The sequence below is a fragment of the Euprymna scolopes genome, chromosome 5 (genome assembly GCF_053919585.1).
Source record: "Euprymna scolopes isolate OS-2025 chromosome 5, ASM5391958v1, whole genome shotgun sequence".
NCBI lineage: Eukaryota > Metazoa > Mollusca > Cephalopoda > Sepiida > Sepiolidae > Euprymna > Euprymna scolopes.
In genome coordinates this window covers 134,185,792-134,212,857 of record NC_136486.1, presented here as the reverse complement: position 1 = coordinate 134,212,857, position 27,066 = coordinate 134,185,792, and the positions used below count along the sequence as shown (strand labels likewise).

The following is a 27,066-nucleotide window of genomic DNA, read 5'->3' as shown; positions in this document are numbered from 1 at the left end:
ATGCGGTTTGCAAAGCACCGAACATAATTTTTCTTCACTATGCGTAAAACTTGATTTTAATTTGAAAATACTATTCATAAATTAGCATGGTACAATAAATCCATATGCAATAATAAAAATAATTAATATTAAACCTTTTTAATGATTTTATAAATAAATATTTGTTGAAAAGTGAATTTGGGACATTGAAAACATACAATTTTTTTTTAGAGATGTTTAAACAACTACATTTCTTCCCTTTGTCTTATATGACCCGAGCAACACCAGGTACCTCTGCTAATACATAACAAATTTAACATAAAAGATATATGCACCTCCAATATGCTTAAGTTTTTTGCAATATAAAACATGCAATTTATTAAAATATTTATTAAATCTTTGCATGTTTTCCATAGAACTCAATACACTTTGGTAATTTGTCAGTAACTGAGTGGCATAATTTGTCAAGTTCAATATAAGTGACCTTGTTTGTGTAAATTAAAATATCATATTTAAGGGATTTTATGGCTAGGCAAAGCCAGGCGGCCTACTAGTGATGCTATCAAAATATGATTTTTGTTTTCAAATGACACATGAAATTGAAAAAATGCTTCAGTATAAACAAAGTGACAGACAAAAGAAATTATATAGCTACTTATGGTGGACCCTGTATTTTAATGAATCCAATTTTTAAAAAACAATTAAAACGTACATTGAAAAATAAAGTAAAAAGATTAATTTAAAGTTAGTTTTCTGGCTTCAATCATTTTCATAAGCAAAAATTAAAGATGGACATTTTTTTTTAATGAAAAGCATTAGGCAGAATAAAACATGCAGAATTTTATGAATATAAAGAATAAAATAGAAAGATGGGAAGTTGATGGATAGGAAAGTGGGAGAACAGGTAGAGGCAAACGAAGGATGGGGAGAATGCAGAGGAGAAGAGGGAACGGAACAAAGGCCAGGTTTTTACTCTAATGCTAGGGTTAGGATGACAAAAAATTCTTTTTGTTTTGATTCTCGAATATATATCCGACACAGTTGCTCAATCGAGAACCACATCATTCTATAAAAATCGCGTTGACACACCGGTTCTCACCAGATCACCAAAGTTAAGCAACATCAATCCTGGCCAGTACTAGATGGGTGATCATTTGAGGTAAAATACCAAGTTGGGAAACTGGCGCGGCCTATCCTTCTCGAGGGTAAATGGGCCTCTCTTAAGCTGTGGTAGGCGTCACAATAAAAAATACCCTTGATAGCCCTAGCGAAGTGTCAAGTATTCAGCTGCGGACAAGATTTGAATTACACTACAAACTCATGTAGTAAGTTCAATCTGAACTGCGGCTGCATATTAAGTTTTTTTTTTTTTACTATAAAAGAACATAAGATATCGACGGATATCAAGAATCAAAACAATGAAAAGAATATTCTGTTGCCTAGTCCTAATCATCATACTGCACACATGTCTGATAGACCCTTCCCTCATCAGCAATGGTAACATTTTGCCTGTTAATAGTGACAGAAGTTTCCTGAACTTTTCTCATTCACTTTTAACTCTTGTTATCACACCAGCATTTTCCTGTGCTTCATCGGTTATCATTAAAGTAACAAAATTTATGGACAATCTTAACAACATCACCATCCAAATATACTTTCTCCACATTGGATTTTTCATCTGTCTCCATTGTCTAATACTTCTTGCACACAAACTTTCAAAATGCCGTTAATTTCACTGAACTTCTTGTGTCACCAATGAAAGGGAGACACACAGTTGAAGCATAAAGATTTACTGACTAAGAATAGTAGAGTACCACAGAGAAAGAAGTATTTTGGATACAATCCAATGCCTAATGGTTGAGTCAATTACAACGTAAACAGAAAAGATTGAAGAAGGGGCAGAATTCACTTCTACAAATATTTGTGTTTAAAGATGGAAATATGTCCGTTTCGAAATTATCTCCATTGATATTGACTTGACTTGGCATATTAAATACTTAGCACCTAAATATCTGTACCTCCATTCATGCCAGCATTGCTTTTCGACAGTTTTTACTTCTTCCTAAAGCTTGAATAAAGTAATGCCAAGTCAAATAAATGCAATTAGTTATTGTGTAACTCTTGCTTACCTATAAACTCCTCAGCATGAAAGTATCCTTTCAGATTATCTGCTCTCTCATCATGCGCACATTTATGGAGATGCCACAGGTATTAGAGATGAATTGATTTTAGTGCTATGAGTGCCTGTTTGAAAGTTGGAGCAGTCCTCTTCAATGGAGTCAGATGTTATTCAATTCGAGACAACCTGTGACCCGTCGCGTCAGCGTTTGTTCTATATATTACTAGCAGGGATACCCAGCATTGCCCGGGTGTTTGTAGGGTTGTGTCGGGGGGGGGGGGTAAAAAAAGAGTTTTGGTAGGTAGGTAGGTAGGATCGAACCAGGAGCCTTAAGGCGAAGGGAGAAAATACAGTGTGAAAAAAAAAAAACCCCAGACATTTTACCGTTGCACCACACCAACAAGGAAGAGTAACAGAAATGTGTTTGAATTTATTTAAAGATTAAAAAATGAGATCAAATATCACGCCACAGAAATCGTGCAGTTAACTTTTACTGCAAGGCAATTTTTTCTGGTTTTGTTTACACAAATTAACAGGTCAAATAGAAATCTCACAGTTAAGTTTTACTGCAAGGCAGTTTTTTTGAGTTTGTTTACCCAAGATGTTGGGGGAGGGGAGGACCAGCTCCCTATAAAAGGGGGATTGTCCAAATTGAATAGCAGTTGTCTTGCCTTTAGTAGTATAGCATTTAGATGTTTGAAGCATTGGAAATAAGATTAAAATCATCCAAAAAATAAAATAGTAAACATTTTGTGCTGTCATAGTCTCAGGCAATATGGCACTACCCCCAATGTAATCGGATATAAGGTAATAATGTAATCATATAATCGTGTATAAGCAACATTTTAAATTATTAAAAACACAAAAAAATATATATTTTCAAAATTTTGAATTAAGCATTGATAAAGCACATTTTTCTTAAATGGTAGAGTGATTATAAAGAAACAGTTAGAATTAAAGTTAGTGCATGAAGCAAAGATGAGCAAATAACACTTGAATAGGAAACAAATCTCCATTTACCGGAGTGGGAGAGTCAGCTCGCATGTTCAGTGGAGATCCAGACTCTTCTTCATCAGACATTTGATCAAGAGAGTAAGCAGCTGAAAAATATTAAAACAAAATCAAAATTCATTAAATATAACAAAGATTATCCCTTTGTAAACATAATCATCATGTTAATCTGTCCAAATCAATATTCTCATGTTAAAAACACAGAATTTAAAAAAAAAAATAGGAGAAAAAAAGTAAAGTTCAATATTGCAAGTAGCATCTACCCCCAACAGACCACTTGAGTGTTCCATGGCATTTCCCTAACTATCATCTAAGGCAACACTATGTCTATTATGATGACATCCTAACAACATCTGTTTTCCTTTAAAAAAAAAAAAAAAAAAAATTGCCCTTAAATGGAGGATATTTTTATCTCCTGATTGTTTTATTTAATGATAGCGTTTTCTCGTCATAAATGTTTATTATATCTACCAAGTTGATCTTAAGGATAGCATACTCAACCATTTTATATTTCTTTCAGACCCCCCTCCCCTCAATTTCTGTTTTTTTCATTTTATGCTGAATTTACTTATAACGGCACTAGTTGAATTTCGCTGTTCTCTTATATCGCAATTTCTTAAACGTAACTCGCAAAAATTCAGAAAGCGATTACGTTTTTGTTTAAACAGTTAATTAAAAAAATAAATAAATAAATAAAAAAGTCTTTTGGGACGCTGATATTAAAGCTAAAAGTCTTTTCAAATCAGTTTGCACTCTGGAGACGAATGCGTGTTCGAGATAAGTGTATTTTAATTTTTATGTTTAATTTCTAATATTAACAACTAAATTCTATTTCAGTACTTAATTTATATTTTTATCTCCTGATTGTTTTATTTAATGATAGCGTTTTCTCGTCATAAATGTTTATTATATCTACCATGTTGATTGCATGAAAAGATTAGGAAATTGTATTCATTGTTAATTCATGAGAGGTGAATCTATCACCATACGTTCCCTTTAAAAAACACGCCAGTTTGACTTTTATTAAGTACAATACTTAATAGATTTTTTTTTTTTTTAAAGGAGAGTAGAGAACGTTTTGTGGAAGCGTTGTCGGCAGCTCCCGTTACTCTCACTTCTCTTTATTTGTCACTCAGTCCTCATTTTTTTAATGAGTGATTTTTCTGACAAAGGGAGAAGAAAAAGCTGTATTCTAGGTTGGCAGTATTTTGCGTGAACAGTCGACAGAGATGGCGGAAATTTTCTGTTCTATGTCTATCCTTGTAGCCATGTCACTAGTAAGGGTGCTGGAGGTAAATGTTTTATCTGGGCTGACGTTATCCGCCTGATAGTCAGGGACCCGAACCTTGAATTAACCACTAAGGAGGCTGTCCTATCAGCAGGCGCAAAGTACTGGGGCAGCTGTATTGCCATTTGGTGAATGGATTCTGGACCATGCAGTAGTCTCTGGTGGAGCCTCTCGATGCCATACTAGTCGGTAATTGTTACGGCTTTACCTTATCATATGCTACAAAAAAAATAAAAAAATCTTTGTTACTTTTCTCTCTTTGTTTCCCCTCTCTGTCCTGCTCTAAGCAAGTCTGACGACCTAGTCCACAAACTCCAAAATTCCATCATGAAAAGTTTCAATAAAAAATACACGATTAAACCCGGATCTGAAACTTCCAACGTAGACCCCCACTACCATGTCTCCTTCTCCAACATAAGGGGTCTACGTTCTAACCTTCCAGAAGTTGAAGCCCAATTACAGGAGACTAAACCAGACCTTTTATTTTTAAGCAAAACTGGAATTGGACAGACTATTTCCCTAAATGAGTTCGTAATTAAAGGATACTCTAACCTAACTTCCAAATCTGACCCCCAAGATCGCCATGGGCATGGAATATGTGCCTATATAAAAGATGGCTTTCCATGTGGTAGGGACATCTCCAGAGAAGATCCTAACTTACCCTATATGTGCTTCCGAGTAGCACTAGCTCACACTACGGCATTTATATTTACTCTCTATCGCCCCCATAACAGCGGAGTTACTATCTTTAAAAGCATATCTGAGAAAATTAACCAAGTTCTATCAGCATATCCTTCAGTTAACATTCACGTATGTGGAGACTTCAATGTTCACAATGTGGAATGGTTGACCCGCTCAAACAAGACTGATGATGAGGGGAGATTCTGTCATGATTTCTCCATTGCTTATGACCTCACTCAGATTGTTCACGAACCCACCCGTGTGCCCGACAATGACGGCCAGTATGCAAGTCTCCTAGACCTTTTTCTCACAACTTGCCCTGAACTATGTTCAGTTTCCGTTCTGTCTTCTCTTGGATCTTCCGACCACTCAGTTGAATCAATTAAGATAAAAATGAAATGTAATAAGTCCTCAGACGTACCTCTCCATCGTACTGTATATCGATACACTATGGCTGACTGGGATAGTTTCCGTACATTTATATCGGATCTTCCTCTGCGTTCCATGTTTAAAAAGGATGTGTCGTCTATAGTATCAGACCTGACGGAATGGTTAATTGTAGGTATAGACAATTTCATACCCTCGAAAAAGTTCCAGCAAAAACCTAACAGCCAGCCATGGTTTTCTCCAGAATGTGCAGCTGCTATTGCGCACAGAAATCACTTTTTCCACTGCTTCCAACGTAATAGATGTATGGAAACTAAAGCCGCTTTCAGGACTGCCAGCAACCATTGTAAGAAAGTAATAAAGAACGCAAGAGAGTTGTATGCTCAGTCCGTCAAGTCCAAAGTAGCTGAGCAGCGGCTTGGTTCCCACCAGTTTTGGCAAATTGCAAACAGAATCCTGAACAGAAGCGTGTGCTCTATCCCAACTATCATCAATGGACCTGAGTTAATCTCGTCAGCATCAGACAAAGCCAAACTCTTTGCCAAGAACTTTGCAGCCAATTCTACCCTTTGCGACCAAGGCTGCCAACCCCCAATATTTCCTCCTGTATCAGAAAACACACTATGTGATATACAAATATCTGTACGTGATGTTGCCAAGCTAATCAAAAACCTTGATTCCAGTAAAGCAACCGGCCCTGACGGTATTCCAATTATAGTACTCAAAAAACTTCAACCAGAACTAGCAACCATACCTACAAAACTGTTTAAACGTTGTCTTAAGGAGAATTGCTTCCCATCACCCTGGAAAATCTCATCAGTATGCCCTGTATTTAAGAATTCAGGTGATCGTTCATCCCCCTCTCAGTACAGGCCAATAAGTCTCCTGTGCGTCATGAGTAAGTTGCTGGAATCTGTGTTAAATAGAGAAGTAATCAACCATCTCAGCAAAAATAACCTTCTTAGTGACACACAATATGGTTTCCGTTCTGCTAGATCTACAGCAGATGTGCTTACAGTTATATCTCATAGGATTAGCGAATTTCTCGACAGAAGCAACCTTTCTAGGGCAATTACTCTTGACATATCAAAGGCCTTTGATAGGGTATGGCATAAAGGTTTACTTCACAAGATCTCCAGCTATGGTATAGCTGGAAATGTCTTCTCAATTATTAAATCATTTCTCTCTGATAGGTTCATAAGAGTAGTAGTTGATGGGCAAAAATCAGAAGCTCACAGTATAAATGCTGGAGTCTCTCAGGGGTCCATCCTGGGCCCAACTCTTTTCCTGATCTACATTAATGATCTTCCAAATCACATCCTTACATCATTCGTAGACATTTTTGCTGACGACACTACCATCTATGGTAGCACATCTAAGACAGTAAACGACCAAGCTCTCTCCGATTCTCTCTCCTCTGATCTTGATCACGTTGTACAATGGGGTAAGGAGTGGCTGGTTACTTTTAATGCATCTAAAACCAAGCTTCTATCTTTACATCATCAATGTTCTGATCCCCATCTGGCATCAATTAAAATGAATGGCTCTTGTCTTGGGGAGGCCTCAAGTTTTGACAGGCTTCTGGGCTTGACCTTTACTCCTGATCTTGAATGGAATACGTACATCAAATCTGTTGCCAAGGCCGCTGGAAAAATGGTCGGATTCTTCTATCGATCCAGTAGATATCTCACTGCTGATGCAATTCTCTATCTATATAAGAGCCAGATATGTCCAAGGATGGAATACTGTTGCCACATATGGGCAGGAGCTGCTAGAAAAGACTTGTCCTGCCTTGATAGGGTTCAAAATAGACTTCGTGGTCTGGTGGGAGATGTCCTTTTCTTTTCGCTGCAACCTCTATCTCACAGAAGAGATGTTGCGAGTTTGTCTTTGCTTTATCGTTATTTTCATGGAAAGTGTTCGACTGAGCTTCAATCTATGGTCCCCCCTCGCCAAACTTTCACAAGAAACACTAGACTAGCTGAAAACATTATCAATAATTTTCCCCACTCTTTATCTGTGCCTAAACCTAAACATAGATTCCATGATCAAAGCTTCTTTCTTAGAACTGCACGCCTGTGGAATTGTCTTCCGTTTTCCTGCTTTCCAGCTGTCTATAATATGGTTGTCTTCAAGTCCAACGTGAACAAGTTTATGATGAGCCGTTCCACTTAAGTTAACAAATTTACCGAACTTCCATTACTATCGATTACTATATTGTCCTTTTGACTACTCTATACTCTTTAACCCTTATCCTTGAGTGGCCTATCGGCCTTGATAAGTGGTGACGCCTATGTAAAAAAAAAAAAAAAAAAAAATGGTTTTGTTTGCTTTTGGTAAAAAAAAAGCAATGGAATAAAAGATAAAAAGCTAATATTTTATAATCTATATATTAATACGATAGCATATGTGTTATTTTCTGTGTCACGATTACATCTGGGTCATTTAATTGTTATGTACTTCCATTGCTATATATTAGTTGAATAAAAGATAAAGACTTATTACTATTACTAATAGAATAAAAGATATAACTATTATTTTATAATTATTACTGACTAGCGAGTGGTACCCGGCGTTGCCCGGGTGTTTGTAGGTGTGTGTGGTGTTAAATAAAAAAGAAATGGGGGTAGGGGGGGTAGGATCGAAGCCGAAGCCCTGAGGCGAAGTTTGAAAATAAAATCAACCAGCCAGAATGAAGCATTGTTATAAGCGAATAAGTGAAAGATGTTTGAAAGACATCGAGCGTTACGATGATGACGATGTAAGCATTGTTATAAGCGAAGTAAGAAAAGAAAACGTTTTAATTAAGCGGGGGCGGGGGGGGGGGGTAATCAAAACATCGAAAAAAACACAAAAAAAACTAACGTAAGGCAAACGAACGATGAAAACAGAAAAACGAACATGTGAAAAATGGCTTAAATAAGCCGGTTTCGATATTAAAATTTTAAAAATCGGTGGGTACCCGGGTGTTTTTGGGTGTCGCTAAGAATAAGCGAAGTAAAAAAAAAAAACAGGTGGGTACCTGGATGTTTTTGGGTGTCGCTAAGAATAAGCAAAGTAAAAAAACAAAACAGGAAAACGAATGTTACATGAAAAATGGCTTAAATAATACAGGGTTCAATATTTAAATTTAAAAAATCGAAAAAAAACCAAAAACATCTCATACCACGATTCAAACCCAAAATGTTTAGATAATGAACCAAGGCCTTAACTACCTGAGCTAAACTGCCGTATATGAAATTTGTTCGGTTTTTCAACTATTTAACGTAAATCAGGTCACGACGTCATGACGTCATCTGACGCATGCGTTGTTGACCCCCGCCCCATATCGAAAATTGATGATTTCGGGGTGAAAAAGTTAACGTTTTTCTCTCTCTCTGTTTGCATCTCTCTCTCTCTCTGTTTGTGTGTCTCTCTCTCTCTCACTTCGTCTTCCTTACTCTAAAGAGTGTTACTAAAAAAGAAAATGGCGTCTGGCTGTTTTTTTTTGTAAAAACTTCGATTGTTAATATTTTTTGTAAGCATATTTTTTTTTTACTTCACATTTTTGGCTTGTTATTTTTCATTTAACTATCGTATCTAACTATTTTTAATGCGCTAATAACTTTGGTAACGTTGTCATAGCGTTCATAGTTTAGCTTGTGTGAGGGTTAAAAAATTTTTTACCGATAACAACAATGTTTTTAAATTCAGACTGCCATTAGAGTTTGCTGACGTCAAGATCACGTGACATGACTCAGCGGGTTTTAAATACAAGTTGACCCAAAATAAACGGCCCCGTGTATACTTTATGTAGAAGAGTTGGCGCCCGTATTTTTTGGGGCAGTTATAAATCGATTTAAAAATATGTAATGTTTATAACATTAAAATGTTGCTTTTTTGGGGACCCCCCCCCTGCAGAAAATCGATCAGTTGACGCACTTCTGATGGTCCTTTTGGGCTAATTTTTTGATATTTGTTGTCCGGAGGGTGGGGCTTTAATATGATACAAAGTTTGTGAATTTTTTGTTCCGTCGGTCAAAAGTTTTTAGCAGACACACAAACATACATACATACATTTTTGCTTTTATATATATAGACTAGGGGGGGGTACCCGGCGTTGCCCGGGTGTTTTTAGGTGTCTGTATGGGGAGGGGGGATAAGTAATAACCCTGAAACGATGTTAAAAAAATCAGAAAAACCAAATCCAAAAAAAAAAAAAAAAAAGAAAACAGCGAAAAAAAAAAACAAAAAAAAACGCTATGTGTGTAGGGGGGGGGGGAAAGTAAACTAAAGAATAAGTGAAGTAAAAAAAATAAAGAAACGTTGCCCGCGTGTCTAAAGATGTAAAAGAAAAAAAAAATAGTTTTGATCGTGAGGCTGGATTGAACGCGGAGGTGAAACTAACTCCAACCACTTAACTGTCTAGACTAAGAGTAAGAGGAATTGATTATAGCGTTAAATTAAGGTTTATAAAGCGAGTGAAAGAGGTTTGATTGACAGATAGCCACTAAATGAGGTTATCGTGGGAACGTTACGAGATGACATAGCATTATTTTATTTTTTACTAAATTACGTATTTTGTTTCCTGTCTAGACATCTCTCTCTATCTGTCTCTCTCTCTCTGTTTGCATTTGTGTATGTGTGTGTCTCTCTCTCTCTCACTTCGTCTTCCTTATTCTAAAGACTGGAAAATGGCGTCTGGCTGTTTTTATTTTTAAAAGCTTCGATCGTTAATATTTTTTGGAAGCGTATTTTTTTTTTTTTTACTTCACATGTTTGGCTTGTTATTTTTCGTTTAACTATCGTATCTAACTATTTTGAATGTGCTAATAACTTTGGTAACGTTGCCATAGCGTAGAAGTTCATAGTTTAGCTTTAATTCATTTTTTTTTACCGATAACAACATTTTTAAATTGTAAATTCAGACCACCATTAGAGCTTGCTGACGTCAAGATCACGTGACATGACTCAGCGGGTTTTAAATACAAGTTGACCCAAAATAAACGGCCCCGTGTATACTTTATGTAGAAGAGTTGGTAGCGCCTGTATTTTTTGGGGCAGTTATAAATCGATTTAAACATATGTAATGTTTAACATTAAAATGTCGCTTTTTTGGGGGACCCCCCCCCCTGCAGAAAATCGATCAGTTGACACACTTCTGATGGTCATTTTGGGCCAATTTTTCGATATTTGTCGTCCGGAGGGTGGGGCTTTCATATGAGACCAAGTTTGTGAATTTTTGTTCCGTCGGTCGAAAGTTTTTAGCAGACATACAAACATACATTTTTGCTTTTATATATAGATTGGATAAAAAATAAATTATTATTACTACTAATGGAATAAGAGGTAAATAACTATTATTTTATAATTATTACTAATGGAATAAAAGAAAAATAACTATTCTTACTACACTACTACTAATGAAATAAAAGATGAATAACTATTTTATAATTATTACTAATGGGATAAAGGATAAATAACTTATGTATTATTACTAATGGAATAAAATTAGGGTAATCTGCTTAAGTAGGGTGGTGTTTAATAAAAGTGCTTTAGTATGGCGTGAAATTGCTAAGTAGGTTGGATTTGTAATGCTTGAAAACAATTGACAGTTCACTTCTAATATTTAGTAGTTTGTCTATCTTTAAAGTTAGTAATAAATTTTTCATGCAGACAAAGAAAGCAAGGTGAATATAGGGATTTACAAGTAATGGATTTTTTAAAAAATTTCCCATTTTATGGTGAGTGTAAGATCATTTTGGATTAGGCTTAAATAGTGGTTATTTAAAGAGGTTTTGTTAGTGTGTTTGTTTTACCTGAATAAAATCACCCAACCTATGTTAATTAAAACCTTGATTGTTCCAAAAATAAATGTAAAAAATCTGAATCTTCACATCCCCCTTCTCTAAACTTAACTAAGATTCCATAACTACCCAATAAATATATTACAACTTCTCGTTTATTTGACAACTTTTATTAATTATAAACCTATAATCATTATCCCTTTAATTTTTATTGGATGCATCTATCTACCTTCTTTTGGAGCTGGGCATATCTTTGTTCTGTCTGCCCCTACCACCACCACAGTTAGATGGACACCACAGAAACTCTAACCAAATTTATAACTTTGTTGGAACGCGCAAATCACTGTTGCCCTCTACTGACATATGTTTGACACACTCTTCTTCGTTATTTCTTTCAGTCTCTCTAACTCCCTTGTATTTCATTTTCTTCTTTTTCCCCCTCTTAACATATAATCTCCTCTCTTTTTAATTCATTTCAAGTTCTTTCCTTCTATTCTTAATTTTTAATTACAATTCTAACTATATTTAATCTATATCCCCCCCCCCATCCCTTGTTTTTTCTTTTCTTCCTTCTCACTCCTCCCTCTCCCCTATCTATCCAGCATTCCAACTCTGGGTTTTTTATGCTTATTTGTAAAATAATCTTTCTTCTAATTTATTTTGGCTTGCATTATCTGATGAGATCAGTAGGATAATTTTATTGTCCTGTCAATTGAAATGACTTGTAATGATTTAAGCAAAATCCTTGAGGTTGAAATAATAAAAACATATTTAGCTCTACTAACATATTGAGCACTTTTTTGACCATTTTTTTACTAAATATACCTCCTTATATATATATATATATATATATATATATATATATATATGATGATTGCTGCATCTTTTCAGATGATTGCCGTCACATTGAGTTTTCTCAATCTCGTCGTCCATGCCATCTCAGATGATTCTGCACTCCCACCGCAGATTTGCACATCTTGAAGCAGATGTGACATACAAATTGGGCAATTTCCACTGAGTTGACTTCCTCTGGAGGTTGAAGTGTATTCCTATGAACAATCACATGTCTTCTCAAACCAGCAGTAGACTTGCAAACTTTGCTGCATATCAAACAGATCGTTTGGTTCGGACTAATAGGTGGAAAGTTGACCTGAACAGGAGTTTTGTGCGACTTAAGGTGGTTGACGTAGCCAGCTTTTGACAAAAGCACTCGTTCACAAATGTCGCATTTCCAACTCTGTGTGTCATGGTTAGGACCATCAATTAAACCTTTGTGAAGCTCTCGCTTCAGATTGCGGTAGGCCTGCTTTCTTTTCTCTAGAGCATCACAATTTTCGCATACAAGCTTTCACCACCTCGGCCTTTATAGAGTAAGTTCTTCTCATGTGTCGATGTCGATTTGTAAGATTCAAATTATTCTTTGTAGAGTCCCTGAACCTCTTCCTAGGCTTGTGTTGAGGGCGCTTACCATTTTCCAACTCCCCGTAAAAAATTTGTTTTGGCAGTCTACAATCTTTCATTCAAACCAGGTGGCCCACCCAACGCATGTGAGATCTGATTACAAGGGTCTCAACACTAGAGCAACATGCTCTCACAAGGACTTCAGTATTGGTTACTTGTGTTTGCTACTTGATGTTTTAAGATACGTCTCAAGCATTTTTGGTAAAATCATTCAAGCTATTTAATGTGCCTTTGATGCAATGTCCATGTCTCCGATGAATACAACAGTGTGGTTAGCACACAGGTCTTGTAAACGCAGATCCTAGTCCTGTCTGATGCCTCGATCAGCGCACACTATTTTCCAACCTTCCAAAAGCTACAGATGGTGTCTGCGGATTTTATTGTTGAAAGAGCCATCCCTCGACAGAGAGCTACCAAGGTAGAGAAACGAATCGACTACTCCTACTACTCCACAGACCATGATGTTCGGCTCCACGTATGACTGGCCTGGTACAGGAGTGAACATCACCTTTGTTTTAGACAGACTGATCCTCAGACCAAAGGCAGTGCAGTGCATATCAGTCTCAGTGTGCGACAAAAAAACAGCATCGTCTGCATACAGTAACTCCTTGACCAAGACATGATACAGCTTGGTTCTGGCATTAAATCTTCTAAGATTAAAAATGCGACCTGTGATTTTAAACTTTAACATGGCACCCTTATCGCAATCCCGCAACACATGAGCAAGTAGAGCAGCAAAATATATAGAGAAAGAATAGGGGCAGGAATATCACCTTGTTTGACACCATTGTCAACTGGGATTTCATCAGACAATTTTCCATTAAACGAGACTCAAGCTTTCATGTCCCTGTGCAGTTCCTTGAATATTCTAAAAAAGGTTGGAGGACACCCTACTTTCGCTAAGATCACCCAGAGAGCATCCCTATTGATGGTGTCAAATGCTTTGGTCAGATCCACAAACACTTGATACTATGGTATCTGTTGTTCAATGCATTTCTCCTGGACTTGCCGGGCTGAAAAAAATCATATCCATAGTTCCTCTGCAGACCTAAAGTCACTTTGTGACTCTGGAATAGCATTAGGACAAATATCTTCCAGTAACCTGTTTAATAGAAGTCGTGCGAGAACTTTCCCAGCATCTTCCAAAAGTGTGATCCCACGGTAGTGGTCACAAACATTCTTCTGTCCTTTTCTTTTAAACAGTAAGACACCATCAATCCAATCCTGTGGAACAGGAGCACCTGCCCAGATTTCCTCAACAAAAGCAATGATAGCATTAGCAATATTCACACCTCCAATCTAAAGTTCCACCGAAACATCATCCAAACCAGGTGCCTTGCCACCGCTGAGTTGTGCAATAGCCAACTGCACCTCAACCAGACTAGGCAAACGATCCATTCTGAATATGATATCACATTGGGGTAGGCTATCAATGCATCAGCATCTACTGTAAGGGGTTGTGAAACACATCAGTAAAGTGCTCTTGCCATCTTTTCAAGTGCCTTTGGAGGTTTCTGTCAGGGTTACCTCACCTTTAACCTTTGGTTCAAAAACCTTATCCCACAAGGCAGCAGGGATTCAGTTTCTGGCGCTGAACACTTGCCATTCACCAGAGCCCTGTTAGCGTAGCAGAACCATTATTCAACATCAGAAGAGATATTGAAGAGGTAGGAGGACCAAATACTTGGTGCAGAAGTCCATAAAATTCCTTTGAATTCTTTGCGTCAAACGCATTTTGGATCTGCTCCATTATATTCATCCACCATTGATTTTTATTTTTCTTAGCTCACGTTGCAATGTGGCTTTGACCTCTTTGTATTGAAGCAAATTAGTTGCATGATCAGAATGATCTTCATGAAGAGTTATAAATTGTCTGTTTATTCATCAGTAACTGATGAATTTTAAGATCAGTGTCGTCAAACCAGTCCTTATTCTTATCCCTCTTGAAGCCAAGAACTTCAGCACCAGCAGAATAAACCCGAGTCTTGAAATTCACCCATGTACCATCAAATGCAAGATTATCAAGCTTTTCCGCCATACTCTTTTAAACTTCAGGCAACTTTAACTTGGCGACATCAATACAGCTAGGCACCTTAACGCTATTATGACAAACTTTCTTATGGATTCGTAGATTAAACTTTCCTCTCACCAACTTGTGATCGGTGTCACATTAAGCACTGCACATGAAACCAACAGTATATGCATCTCGATGGTTGCATTTTCGAGTTATGATGAAGTCAATTAGGTGACCATGCTTTGAACATGGCTGTATCCAAGTAGCTTTGCGCTTCAGTTTATGGCAAAAAAAAAAAAAAAAAAAAAAAAAGTGTTACAGATAGCAAGATTAAATTCTGAACACAGCTCTAGTAGCTTAAGGCCATTAGCATTCATGGTACCGATACCATAGCGGCCAAAAGCACTCCAGGTCTCATAGTCTTTCCCAACACAGGCATTGAAATCACCAAGAATAACAAGCTTTTCATTAATTGGTGTAGCTGTAACAACGGAATGCAGAGACTCATAGAAACACAAGATGCCATCTTCATTCGCTTGAAGGGTTGGTTGAAAGAATAGTGATGAATGTTGTATGAGAGAGGAACACAAAGTTTCATGATGCGGTCACAGATACTGGAAGGAAATTCCATAGTATCAACCAAGGATGTTTTAATCGCAAAACCTACTCCACCATTTCTATTGATACCCTCTGGTTTACCAATCCAGAAGAGAGTGTAGCCTGATGATACCTTTATCATTTGATCTTCTCCTGAGAGACGGGTTTCTGATAGAGCAGAAATATCTATATAAAGTCTCCATAGCTCTGCAGTGACAATCGCTCTCCTACGCTCTGGACGGTTGGATGATCCTTTATCAAGAAGAGTGCGTACATTCCAACAGCATAAATTTTACTCCTTTTTGGAGATACATTTTTGTCTTCTTCCTGCTTACATGAACCACCGTTAGCCGCAGGAAACTAACCAGTGATAGTATGACAGACAATTTTTGGTGCACCTTTTTTAGCACTTTCCCAAGACTCTGGGTGAGCAATGCTCTCTCTGAATAGGGCTGCTCAGTCACAGGAACCCCCACCGGAGTTGGTCTCCATCATGTGAAGGCACAAAAATGATGTTAAGATAGGGTTCCTATCACTTCTGTGCAGATTTGTGACTGTACCTTCAACTGGCCAGGTCTGTACACGTTGCCACTCCTCCATCATCATAGAACTTGCAATAGAAATGAACGACAGACAAAGATAAGATGATAAAAGATAGATCTCAAGTAACATCTGTACATCGTTGTATTAAAGTGACAAGTGCTTGTGCGACACGAGTGCCACTTTCTAAGTTTCCACAACAATAACCCAGTGACAAGCCATTGCAAGATGACTGGTAATTGCTTTGACCGCAGATTTTTCATAAAAGTTATCCTCTCCCAAAAGGAGAGCCTTCGCCATGATTTGCAGGAGCTCCCTCTACCCTGCTAATGTTATTTACCCATGACTGGAACTTAGGTAGCTGGGCACCAGAGCATGGTCCACATGCCAGTGGGTCATGAATGCCGCAATCAACAGGGCCTAAGCTGTTCTGGAGGTTTCTGTCACAGTTACCTCACCCTTAACCTTTGGTTCAAAAACCTTAACCCATAAGGCAGTGGGGATCCAGTTTTCTGGCGCTGAACACTTCTTGTATTCACCAGAGCCCTGTTAGCGTAGCAGAACTCACGACGTGCACGTAGGGATGATTAGAGTGAGAGAAGCTACATATGACGCTAGAGCATCTGTGTGCTTTTAACACACGCTCGCACCAATCCTTGAGCTCCATATATATATATATATATATATATATATATATATATATATGTTCATTAAAAGTTGAAATGAGATTGATTAAAATAAAGTCCAAAGAAGCCAAAAACAATTTTTTTAAAAAACATCTTAGATACCTGGCGTATTTGAAGTTTCTCCGACTTTAGCCCCATTTGCATTGACTGCTGCTGCTACACATTGAGCAACATGATAAAAAGATGGATGATCATCAATAATTCTGAAAAGTAAAAAGAAATTTTAAATAATTAAATTCTACCATCGATTCAACATATTAATAGGATGTAAATTGGTCACCAATTCTAGAAATTTTGGTTTTTAATATCTTGACATTGATAAAAATATCAATCCTAATCTTTTTAATAGAGGAATATGTTTCACATATTTAAAAGTACATTGCTATATATATATATACTTTCAATTATAAAATATATATTAATAATATATATGTCAAGAATTTTTTTTCCAATTGGCATTCTTAAACTCAATGAAAACGCTTTAACACTTTCAGAGCATATATACCAGTAGTTGACATTCCAAAACCAAATATATACTTATATATTTTCTCATAATATTTTTTTGTTTTACAAGTGTTTCATTGGATGATGTACAAACACCAAAAAATTCATCAGAGACAGTTTATATGTTCCTCAGAAAAAAACAAAGAGTTTGATTTTATAAAGAAGATAAAAACTGGTAATGGAAATCGTTAGATTTTTCTTTATTAACATCAGAGTAATTCTACATATATATATATATATATATATATATATATATATATATATATATACACACACACACACACACATTATATTATATCCTAGCAAAAGTACCCATCGTTGACTGGGTTCAAAAACAGCCTACAGAAAATGGACTCTGATAGGTCATGAAAAGGAAGGGTTGTAAAGAGATAGCTTCGAATTTGGGGGCATCAAAACCAAAGCAAAATATGATGAAAGTAAAAATAAAATAGATAAACCCCATAATTTATTATACCATACCTTTTCACACTGAAACATTATCACAATATTCTGTGGATCTATATTAAAAAACCTTGGTAAACTTTGTGACATATTTCCATTCTATGGAGGTCATGTGCGAACAAACACCCCATAATTTTATTTTACCATATTTCTTCAAATAAAACATAATTATCAAAGTATACTTACGCAGATAGATATGAAAAGTCTTTATTAAAGTCTGTCCCTATTTCCATTCCATGGAGGCCAGGCGCGGACGCAGACCCCACAATTTTATTATACCATCCCTATTTAAGTTAAAACATACTTATCAAAGTATTCTTATGTACATCTATATCAAAAACACTTGTAAACGTTTTTTTTAATTTTTAAATTTTTTATTTCCATACTTTGTGGACCAAGCGCGAACGCAGACCCCACAATTTAATGAACCACCGTTCTGCCAGATCAAACATAACCATTCCTGTGTCTCGATACATCTTCTATCATTATATGTAATCAGTTTTTTAAAATACTCAATCATATAGGAGCCTATTCGTGACCAGACACACACAGACATTCAGCTTTTTTATATTATAAGATATATATGCTAGAGCATTCACCCTTGGTGGGTTTAACTGGCTTCTCTCATAGGAGGAAGTTTCATGGGAATATTAAGTTCACAATCAGTTCCCAGTTGCATGTATGGTAATTCTGAACAAGAACCAAAGCTAATTTTGAATTTTGTCCTTTTTGCAGATCTCAAAATCATCCACTTATCATTCACTGCCAAACTATCACCAATCTGCTTCTAACAGCCAGTGTCTCCTGAATTCTTGACCAAAAGTCCTACATGTCTGTTTTTACATCAGCCTACCACAGGAAACTGGCCGTACCCGGTTTCCGCTTCAGCTTGCTTTCAACATCATTATCTGGCCACCCAGAAAGTTAACAGATAATTGCCATGATATCATTGGTTTATGTGCAGCAGATTGGGGCCCTATGATTAGCTTGTGAGTACATTAGCTTGTTTATATATGCAGTTTGCATAGCTGGATAGAAAGAATGTCAAAAAACTAATAGTGGAAACAAATAGTAAATATTGAGAGGAATTTTCAAAAAATAAACAAAAATGAAAAGAATAAAATCATAAACAAATGGTAATTGGTTTGAATTAAGAATTTACAATAACAATAATAGGTTGACAACAACAAAAGTTGGTCTTATTTGCAAATGCAAAACAGATGATGTAATCAGATCCTGGGAACAAAGAAAACAGTTGAAAATCGAAAAGAGTTAGGGTCAGGAAGTGAACATGACATGACATTGAATCATGTAGTTTGCAGAGTCAGTTCTGGGAAGTGAAACAGGCAGTAATTCCATGTAGTTCCAAAAAAGAGACGATCCAATAGTGCGACTAAAACAGACATGCATTAAAAAATAAAAACGATATGCGTTAGTTGCAAAAAAATATATTCTGAATGTTTACAGTTGAACTGTTGTTTATTTAATTATACATACTCTTACAATCATGACCTATGTGGGGATTATGTAAAGGTGCTCATATGACAAAATTTTTTGAAATTAAAGAAAAGAAAATTAAGGAAAAACAAAAATTAAGGGGGAAAAAAAAACAAAAAAACAAAAGGCCCTCTGAGTTCGATACATTACAAGAGGGAATGGGGAGACTTTCAGGAGCTGTAAAATACGGAGTAGACAAACAAACCCAGTCAAAGGAACAGAATGCTAAGGACGAACGTTAAAGTTTATAACAAGGTTATTATAAAAATAGACTACAGGCAGAGGAGGAAAAAAAAGTGAGATAAAAAAAATCATGGGGCTGAGGCAATCTTACGATAATGTCTAAAACTGCCGAGCAGAAAACATTAACAAACAAAAAAGGCAAAACAAAAAAAATAACAAAACAAAATATCAATTCGCCAAGAGAGAATGAGAGAAAGCAAGAGAGGGGGGGGGCAATTTACAGTTAATTTTTTTTATTTGCATGGGATTTTTACCTATTTGCATTCACAACACCACAGTTCATTTCGATCATTTTTTTTCTTCAGGCTGTGTCTGCGGTTTGTTTGCAAATATCCACTTTCAGTTATTTGTTTCTTTTTCTTTCTGGGCATATTGGTTAGCTTTGTTTTGTCACATCCATGATCCTGGCTATCATCCATGGTGCAGCTATCATCTCCATTTCGTAGTCATCCGCTACTGAGACTGACTTAGAGATTGACATATCATTTTTGCAAGCCATGTTCTCTCTTTACAGTTTGTCAGCAACTATTGTCTCTCCTTTATCCACATCAAAGAGTTTGCCTATCTAGGTTTTATTTTCATGGTCCACATAATCATAAAATTCAAGCTTCCATTACTGTTGGCGTTGGAATTGGAAATCCAAAACTCCATCCACACACTGCAACTGTTTTGCCAAAAACTGTTAAAAATGTCTTTAGTTTCGTCTTCCTTTTTCTCTCTTCTTCCTCTTCCTCCATATTCTCCCTCTTTTGTTTTCCTTTGTCCATTTTTAGTGGTAAGCATCCCAGAACAAAAAGTGATACAGGGTGCACAGTACTCAGCATATAAGCTATTAATAGAGAGACTTCTATTCAGTCTCGAGAGACAATAGATACTCCCTGTAAGGAAGACTATTGAGAAGCAAAAATTGAACAATCTCTAGCCGAACTCTCCTGAACCAGTATTGCTCGTCCAATAGCAAGAAGTCCAAGATGGTTGGAAACAATGCTTGGATAAAAAGAAAGACCCTTCCATGTACAGCACTGGATATTATTAAATGACCACTCATTTAGCAGTGACCATGTTCAATGTTAATTAATTTGGATAATATAACGGAAATTGATTCATCAAGATAATTATGTCATATGCAAACTGTTAACGAGTTCAAACTGTTAGGTTTCATAAACAGCTGCCAATATCATCAAAACTAAAGGAAAAGGGTCCATAATTAATTGGAAAGTTCAAAAACGGTTTTGGAAATTCTATAATGGTAGTGATTGAGTCCCCCCCCCCCGAAACAGCATTTCATTCTCTGAAGGTCATTTTATGCCAAAAAAAGTTTGTTTTTATTGTAAATTTCTTGAAAAGTTTATTTTTCAAAGAAAAATGTTTTAGTTTAGTTTAGAGGAGTTTGAATAGTGATAGTGAGAAACTTTGAATATGAAGGAAGCGGACAGTCGTACAATCTTAACAATGAACATTTGAAAGTGATTGTTTGAACACATGAAAAAAAAAAAAAAAAAATTTCAGAGAAATATCTCTGGCATTTGTCAGTATTTCAATTCAGTTTCTGAAGCAAATTTATAAGGTGAAAAATCTCCATAAATATACCCCATATGTGCTAAATGAATATTTGCTTCTGAAATAGATCATTATTTTCTGAACAACCCAACTGTATCAAAATTAAAAATTATGGATCTTGATGACCCGTGCTATAAAATACAAATATTTACTCACTGTCGTATTCGCTTTGTTTGACTCAAATGAAGTAACAGCTTTAGATCTTGAAACATAGCTGGAAAACAAGAAATAAAGTTAGGTTTTTTATATGAATATTATTTAGAATATACTCTTAAAGTGTTCTGTGATTTACTATGTGAAATGGGTCAATAGATATAATTAACACATGTATGTACTTGGAATCAGCTGAGACTCCATACAAAGAAAAAAGTCATTTTTAAATAATTTATGGGAACTTGTAGGCATTACAACATAAATCTTTCAGGTTTGAATTATTGAGTTATCTCCTTTTGTTTTATTTAGATTGTTTTTAAAATGGTGGACAATAAAACTTGATTTTCTAATTTAAAAATAAAAATATTTGATCAAGTTACGAGGTGCCTTCAATAAGTTTCCAGACTTTTTTTGTACAAGCATTTAAAATTGTTGTAGACTTTTGAAAATTCAGTATGTTATTGCTATACATACTATGCGATGGTTGATCAATTTTTATGATTTCAGGTTCAAATGAACAAGTACAGCAGGAATTGGAATACACCCTACTAAAGCCCAATTGTCACAGCTGGTGAATTTCAAAAATGCAATCTGGACGTGAGAATACTTTAGGAGAATGATATGCAATAAAATTTTGTTTTAAACTTAGAAAAAATGCCACAGAAACGTATGGAATAGTTCAGACTGCTTTTGGATCATCTTGCATGAATCGAACATCAGGTTTTTGAGTGGCATAAGAGATTCAAGGAAGTCAGGGAGTCTGTAAAGGATGATGAGGTGTTGAGGGGATTAAGGAAGTCAGAACACCAAACTCGATTGGTCAAAGAATTTCATAAGTGAATTTGTGTATCTATAGAGACAATAAGTGAATAATTTAATGTTAGTGTGGAAACTGTACACACAATTATTTGTGAGGAACAGACGATTTGCGCAAAGTTTGTCCAAATGGTGCTCTATCCTTGTCAAAATGGGTATTAAGACAGCTCCTCATCCTCCTTATAGTCCAAATCTTGCTCACTGTGACTTTTCGTTATTCCCTAAGCTCAAAGAAAACCTTAGAAACTGCAGTTATGAGATAATTGGGGAAATAAAAGAAGTTGTGACAGAGGTCATTGACACTCTCACACGAGGATTTTTCCATAGGGCATTCCAGAAGTTGTTGGAACGGTACAAGTGCATTGCAGTCGAAGGAGATTACTTCGAAAGGGACTAGAGTTTCATATGTGTACTATCAATAAAAGTGTTCGTATGAAAAAAAGTCTAGAAACATATTTAAGGCACCTTGTATATGATTTTTGGAATATGATATTTTTCTTTCCTCATGAGTACGTACATCATACATATTTTTCTTTCTTTTTTTTAATATGGAGGGGAATAGTGGACAAGAACAAATATTTATTAATAGTTGAAAAAAGAAAGAAGAAAAAAAAAAGAATAGAAGCTTACTCAATACAACCATATCTTTGTTGAGGCCGGGTGTAGTCGCAATAATATTTTCTACCATGTCAGGATCCAGTAACAGGTTTTCAACCTAGAAACAGTGCAAAAAAAAAAAAAAAAAAAAAAAAAATAGAATACAATAATAATATTTGGAAAGGTTTTACCAGATTTCAAAATATTTCATTATTTTAAATGTCTAGTCAGTGTTGCCTGGGGACATGATGAAATAAAACCGAAGAGTTAAAAAGTATATGTAACATCTTTCTTTAAAAACTAAATTTCTCTTTTAACACCTTACCATTCTCCATCTAGCCTAAATTTCACCCAAACCTCTCTCGATGGCTAATTTTCTTCATGATGATACCCAAATAAATAAATCTTACAGACATAAAATAATCTTGCCGATATTTTGTCTTATGCAATCCTGAAATAGAATATATCAGCTTTGTAGGAGTTTCATGTATAGTTTTTGAGTTTTAGATGGACACACACACACACACACAAACAAACAGAAAATTGCCCATTATACAAAAGACTAGCAAATATATGCTCCCTCCAGTCACATATGTTTGCTAGGTTAGTAGATCCACTCATAGTATAAAGGGTATTTTTAAAATTATATAATATTTATACAAATTATTTGGTACAAGTCCAGAGTTCAACCTAATTACAAGATAAAATTTTTTAAAATCTTTCCAATGTATGTACCCGTCATGGAATGAAAATATCATATTCCAAAGATCATGTAAATTAATCAAGTAGTTTTGTTTTTTTTAACTAAGAAAATCAAATTTTACGAGGAAGCTAGAATGTTATGTTTGGATCGACCATATTTAATAAACAGAGACAATTCAATTCGAACTACGGAGATCATACTTAGCCTTGTAAGGGCTACAATTTACTATTAAGTACTATTAAGATTGCTAAACATCATAAAATATATATATATATATATATATATATATATTGCAATCATGAAGGGAAGACTTATAATACATGATTAGAAGGAAAATGTGTTTTAAAATAAAGAAAAAAGAGGCGAAGAAGAGGAAAGAAAAATAAAAGGGGGAGTCAGCCTCAATACACCTTTAAGAAAGTGATGGCGAAATCAGTTAGCCGACTCCCCACCCCTTTATTTTTCCTTTCTTTTCTTCACCCCTTTTTTTCTTTATTTTAAAACGCATTTTACTTTTAATCAAGAATTATAGAAGTCCTCCCTTCATGACTGCAATATTTAAATTCTGTATCCCCCAAAGAATCATGAAATATATATATAATAAAAACATACTTGGTCAATTTACGAGATTTTTGGAATATGATATTTTTGGTACGTGAAGAGTATGTACATCATAAAGATTTTTCTGTATTTTTTTTTTTTTTTAATTAGGTTGAACTCTGGACTTGCATCAATTATTTATTTAAAAACTATTAGCTAACATACTCTAGATATTTGATAGATATATATATGGTTTGAAACATGACAAATTATAAATTTATGACATCACATCAAAGCTATGATAATTTTTAGGTAATACTAGCCTGGGTGCCTGGCGTTGCCCGGGTGTTTTGAGGTGTGTGTTGAGCAAAGTGATAGTAGGTAGGCAGGCTTGAACTCGTACCATAAAGGAGGAAAAGAAAGTGAAAAAAAGAAAGTGACATTTTTGTTGTTGTGCCTATTGCCAAACCGGAAATAAAATTAAAGCTAGTCAATCGAAACGAGGGAATGACTTTCGAAAATGTCGGCGAAAAAAGCGACCCCTCCTTGTAGAGAAAGGCCCAGTTGAGGATGAGGGAATTAATGTTTTTAGCAAATTTTTTTATATTTGTCGTCTGAAGGGTGAGCTTCAAAATGATACTGATCTTGTGAAAATCCGTTGCCTCTATCGAAAGTTTCAGGTAGACATACATACATACATACATACATTTAAACAGACAGGTGAGATTTATATTATACATTAAGGTCATGTTTTAAGATCTATTTCTAAGAAAATCTAAATAGCTCAATTTGTAGAACATCAGACTGGTTTTAGTTTTGATTTCCAGTCATGGCATCCACTTTCTGTGTTGGGAATTTATTATTTAGTATTAATGTAATACTTGCAAGACACATGGAAATTCCACAGAATGAGAAATATATTTAATCAACAAATAAATCTGATATTTTTCTGGATAGTGCAAAAAAAAAAAAAAAAAAAAAAAAAAAAAAAAAAGAGTTTTTGGATAGAGAAATCAATAACATACAGTAAATATGAAAATAGTGTCCATTGTGTTGTAAGTACAGAACTGACACAATTGAGATAAATTAATAAATATTAATAAATACTTTGAAAGTAATATTGTACTACATAGTTCAATACAAATAAAATCATATTGTAAGAGACAATCTTTAATTTGCTCCTACAATCCAGCACCTCTTGACAGACAATATTCTTTGTTTTTTTTGTTTTTTTTCCCTGTTTTTCAAATGTTCTTTACATACCGTTCTTCTGATTTTTTTTTTTAATGAAGAACTGCTGCACATGGAAATTACTATGAATTTTGTGCATCCAAATATATACACATATACAAAATGTCCTCAAATCTTTTCTGCTGATTTTAACCAATTGTTTATTGGGCATTTGGAATATTCCATTTTCATTCTAAGGGAAATCACCATGATAACGATCAGAGCAACTAAGCGTATAAATATATAGATTTTCGATTTCTAAAAGAAGTTAACATAAATTCCACAATGTATTTCTTATTATGTTAATATTTTGTTAATATATAGTCGTCATATCGATTTTATAAATATATTGTTTTAAGCAAAAACAATATTACATACTTAATTGTCATGTTGAATAGTAATATCTCCAAATATTATGAAAAGTTAGCAAGTAAAATAACTGTTATTGTGCTTTTAGTAAGAAAGAAAAAAAAGAAAAGAAAAAAAGTCTATCGCTATAGGCAACAAATATTGCAGAACAAGTAATCTAAAATATTCGTTTCAGAGTTATGTCCCCTGTGTGTAGATGCCTACTACTACCTAACATCTAAAAAAAGCGCAATTTTACCCAATTTTCTATAAAAATTACCTTTAACTAACTTTCTACTCAATGATTTTTCATAATTTTTGGATATATCACCATTTGCGGCATAACAATTATGTACACAATATGGTTTTTGCTTAAAACAATATATTTAAAAAATAAAAATCGATTTATCGACTATATCTTAGCAAGCACCAAATTAGGACTGGCAGACACACAGAGAAAATGCCTCTTGTACTATGAGTGGATTTATGAAAACTAACAAAAAAAAAAAAAAAAAAAAAAAAAGTTTGGAATTTTGTGTCACTGTTCAATTATGTTACAATTGTAAAATATTCAATAATCATTTGTTAGATTTGGGTAAGTTTCCAGCGTTCCCTTTATATTAAAAAACAAAAATAGAGAAAAACCTGTATGATGTAAGTACCCATGATGAAATGAAAATATATTTCAAAATCACATAAGCTGATCAAGTAGTTTTATTTTTAAATAAAAAAAATTTTATGAGTATCCGAGGAGTGACCACCTCACCCGCTGTTTTGAAAAGACATCAAGGAATAAATGGAGATAACAATTCATACTTGCTAGATTTATGTTGTAATGCTTACAAATTCCCATTAATCGTTTAAAAATTATTTTCTTTATAAAAATAAAATTATTTGATTAATTTACATGATTGTTAGAATATTTTCGTTTGGTTACAAGTACATACATCGTAGACATTTTTAATGTTTATTAATATACAGGAATTCTGGACAAGAATCAAAACTAATAATATTTATATTGTTCTCCCTTGCTCTCATCATTTAAAACCTCATGTACAAATATGCACAAGTATGCACAATGACAACAAAATCAATGCTTAGTTATATGTAGACTAGCAAGCTGCCCAGCATTGCCCAGTTGTAAAATATGTTTATATATATGATATTTTAATTTATGCAGATTTGATATTTATTATTATAGAACTAATTCTCTATTGATTATTATATTGTACCCAATATATAGTAGTGATTAAAAAAAAAAGAAAAAAAAAAGGACCTGAGTGTCATCAGCTAGAATTGAAACCAAAACATTCAGCATTCCAGCCTTAGTGATTACGCTTGAAGCTATCGTCAGATGGATAAAAAATAATTAAAAATGAATCAACTGTATATTTGTGCATGCACACAAGAACACTTTAGGTCAACTTATGCCTGCCCAGTTCCATTTTTTTTTTCAATTTTAACCCTTTAACAGTTATTCTTACTGGATAAAAACCAAATCTCCTTCACACAGACAGACTGACAAGGTCACTTTTATATTATATAACAAAGGTGCACAAAACTGCAATCATTCGACCCACCTCATGTCACTCCGCAATCTTGTGTTTCAGAGGAGATGCACTTTAAAAAAAAATGGAAACAGACAAACCTACATAGTGAGTTTTATATATTAGATTATTATAAAATTTCTGCAAATACTTACAGTTGCTCGATAACCAGGATTTAAGACAGCCATTCGAAGAGCAGTTAAAACTTTAGAGATTTCAATTTCACTGAACTTTTCTGTAAAAATTAAGAAACAATATTTAGCATTATTAGATGTGAAAAAAATGCATTTCTACTGAATTTACCAACTGGAGATTTA

General features: G+C 34.8%; 1 protein-coding gene across 2 annotated transcripts in view; it reads right to left on the bottom strand.

The window, feature by feature from the left end:
- The window catches only part of LOC145276987 (ubiquitin-like protein 7), a 59,592-nt gene that overhangs the window by 17,731 nt on the left and 14,795 nt on the right, over positions 1 to 27,066 (bottom strand). For both annotated transcript variants that reach the window (XM_080128554.1, XM_080128555.1), the window contains exons 3-7: positions 26,905 to 26,984; positions 22,415 to 22,499; positions 20,972 to 21,029; positions 16,652 to 16,752; positions 3,119 to 3,198 (exon numbers count right to left, since the gene is read on the bottom strand). In XM_080128554.1, the coding sequence (XP_079984680.1) occupies positions 3,119 to 3,198; positions 16,652 to 16,752; positions 20,972 to 21,029; positions 22,415 to 22,499; positions 26,905 to 26,984 (404 nt within the window). The remainder of the gene's footprint in view (positions 1 to 3,118; positions 3,199 to 16,651; positions 16,753 to 20,971; positions 21,030 to 22,414; positions 22,500 to 26,904; positions 26,985 to 27,066) is intronic.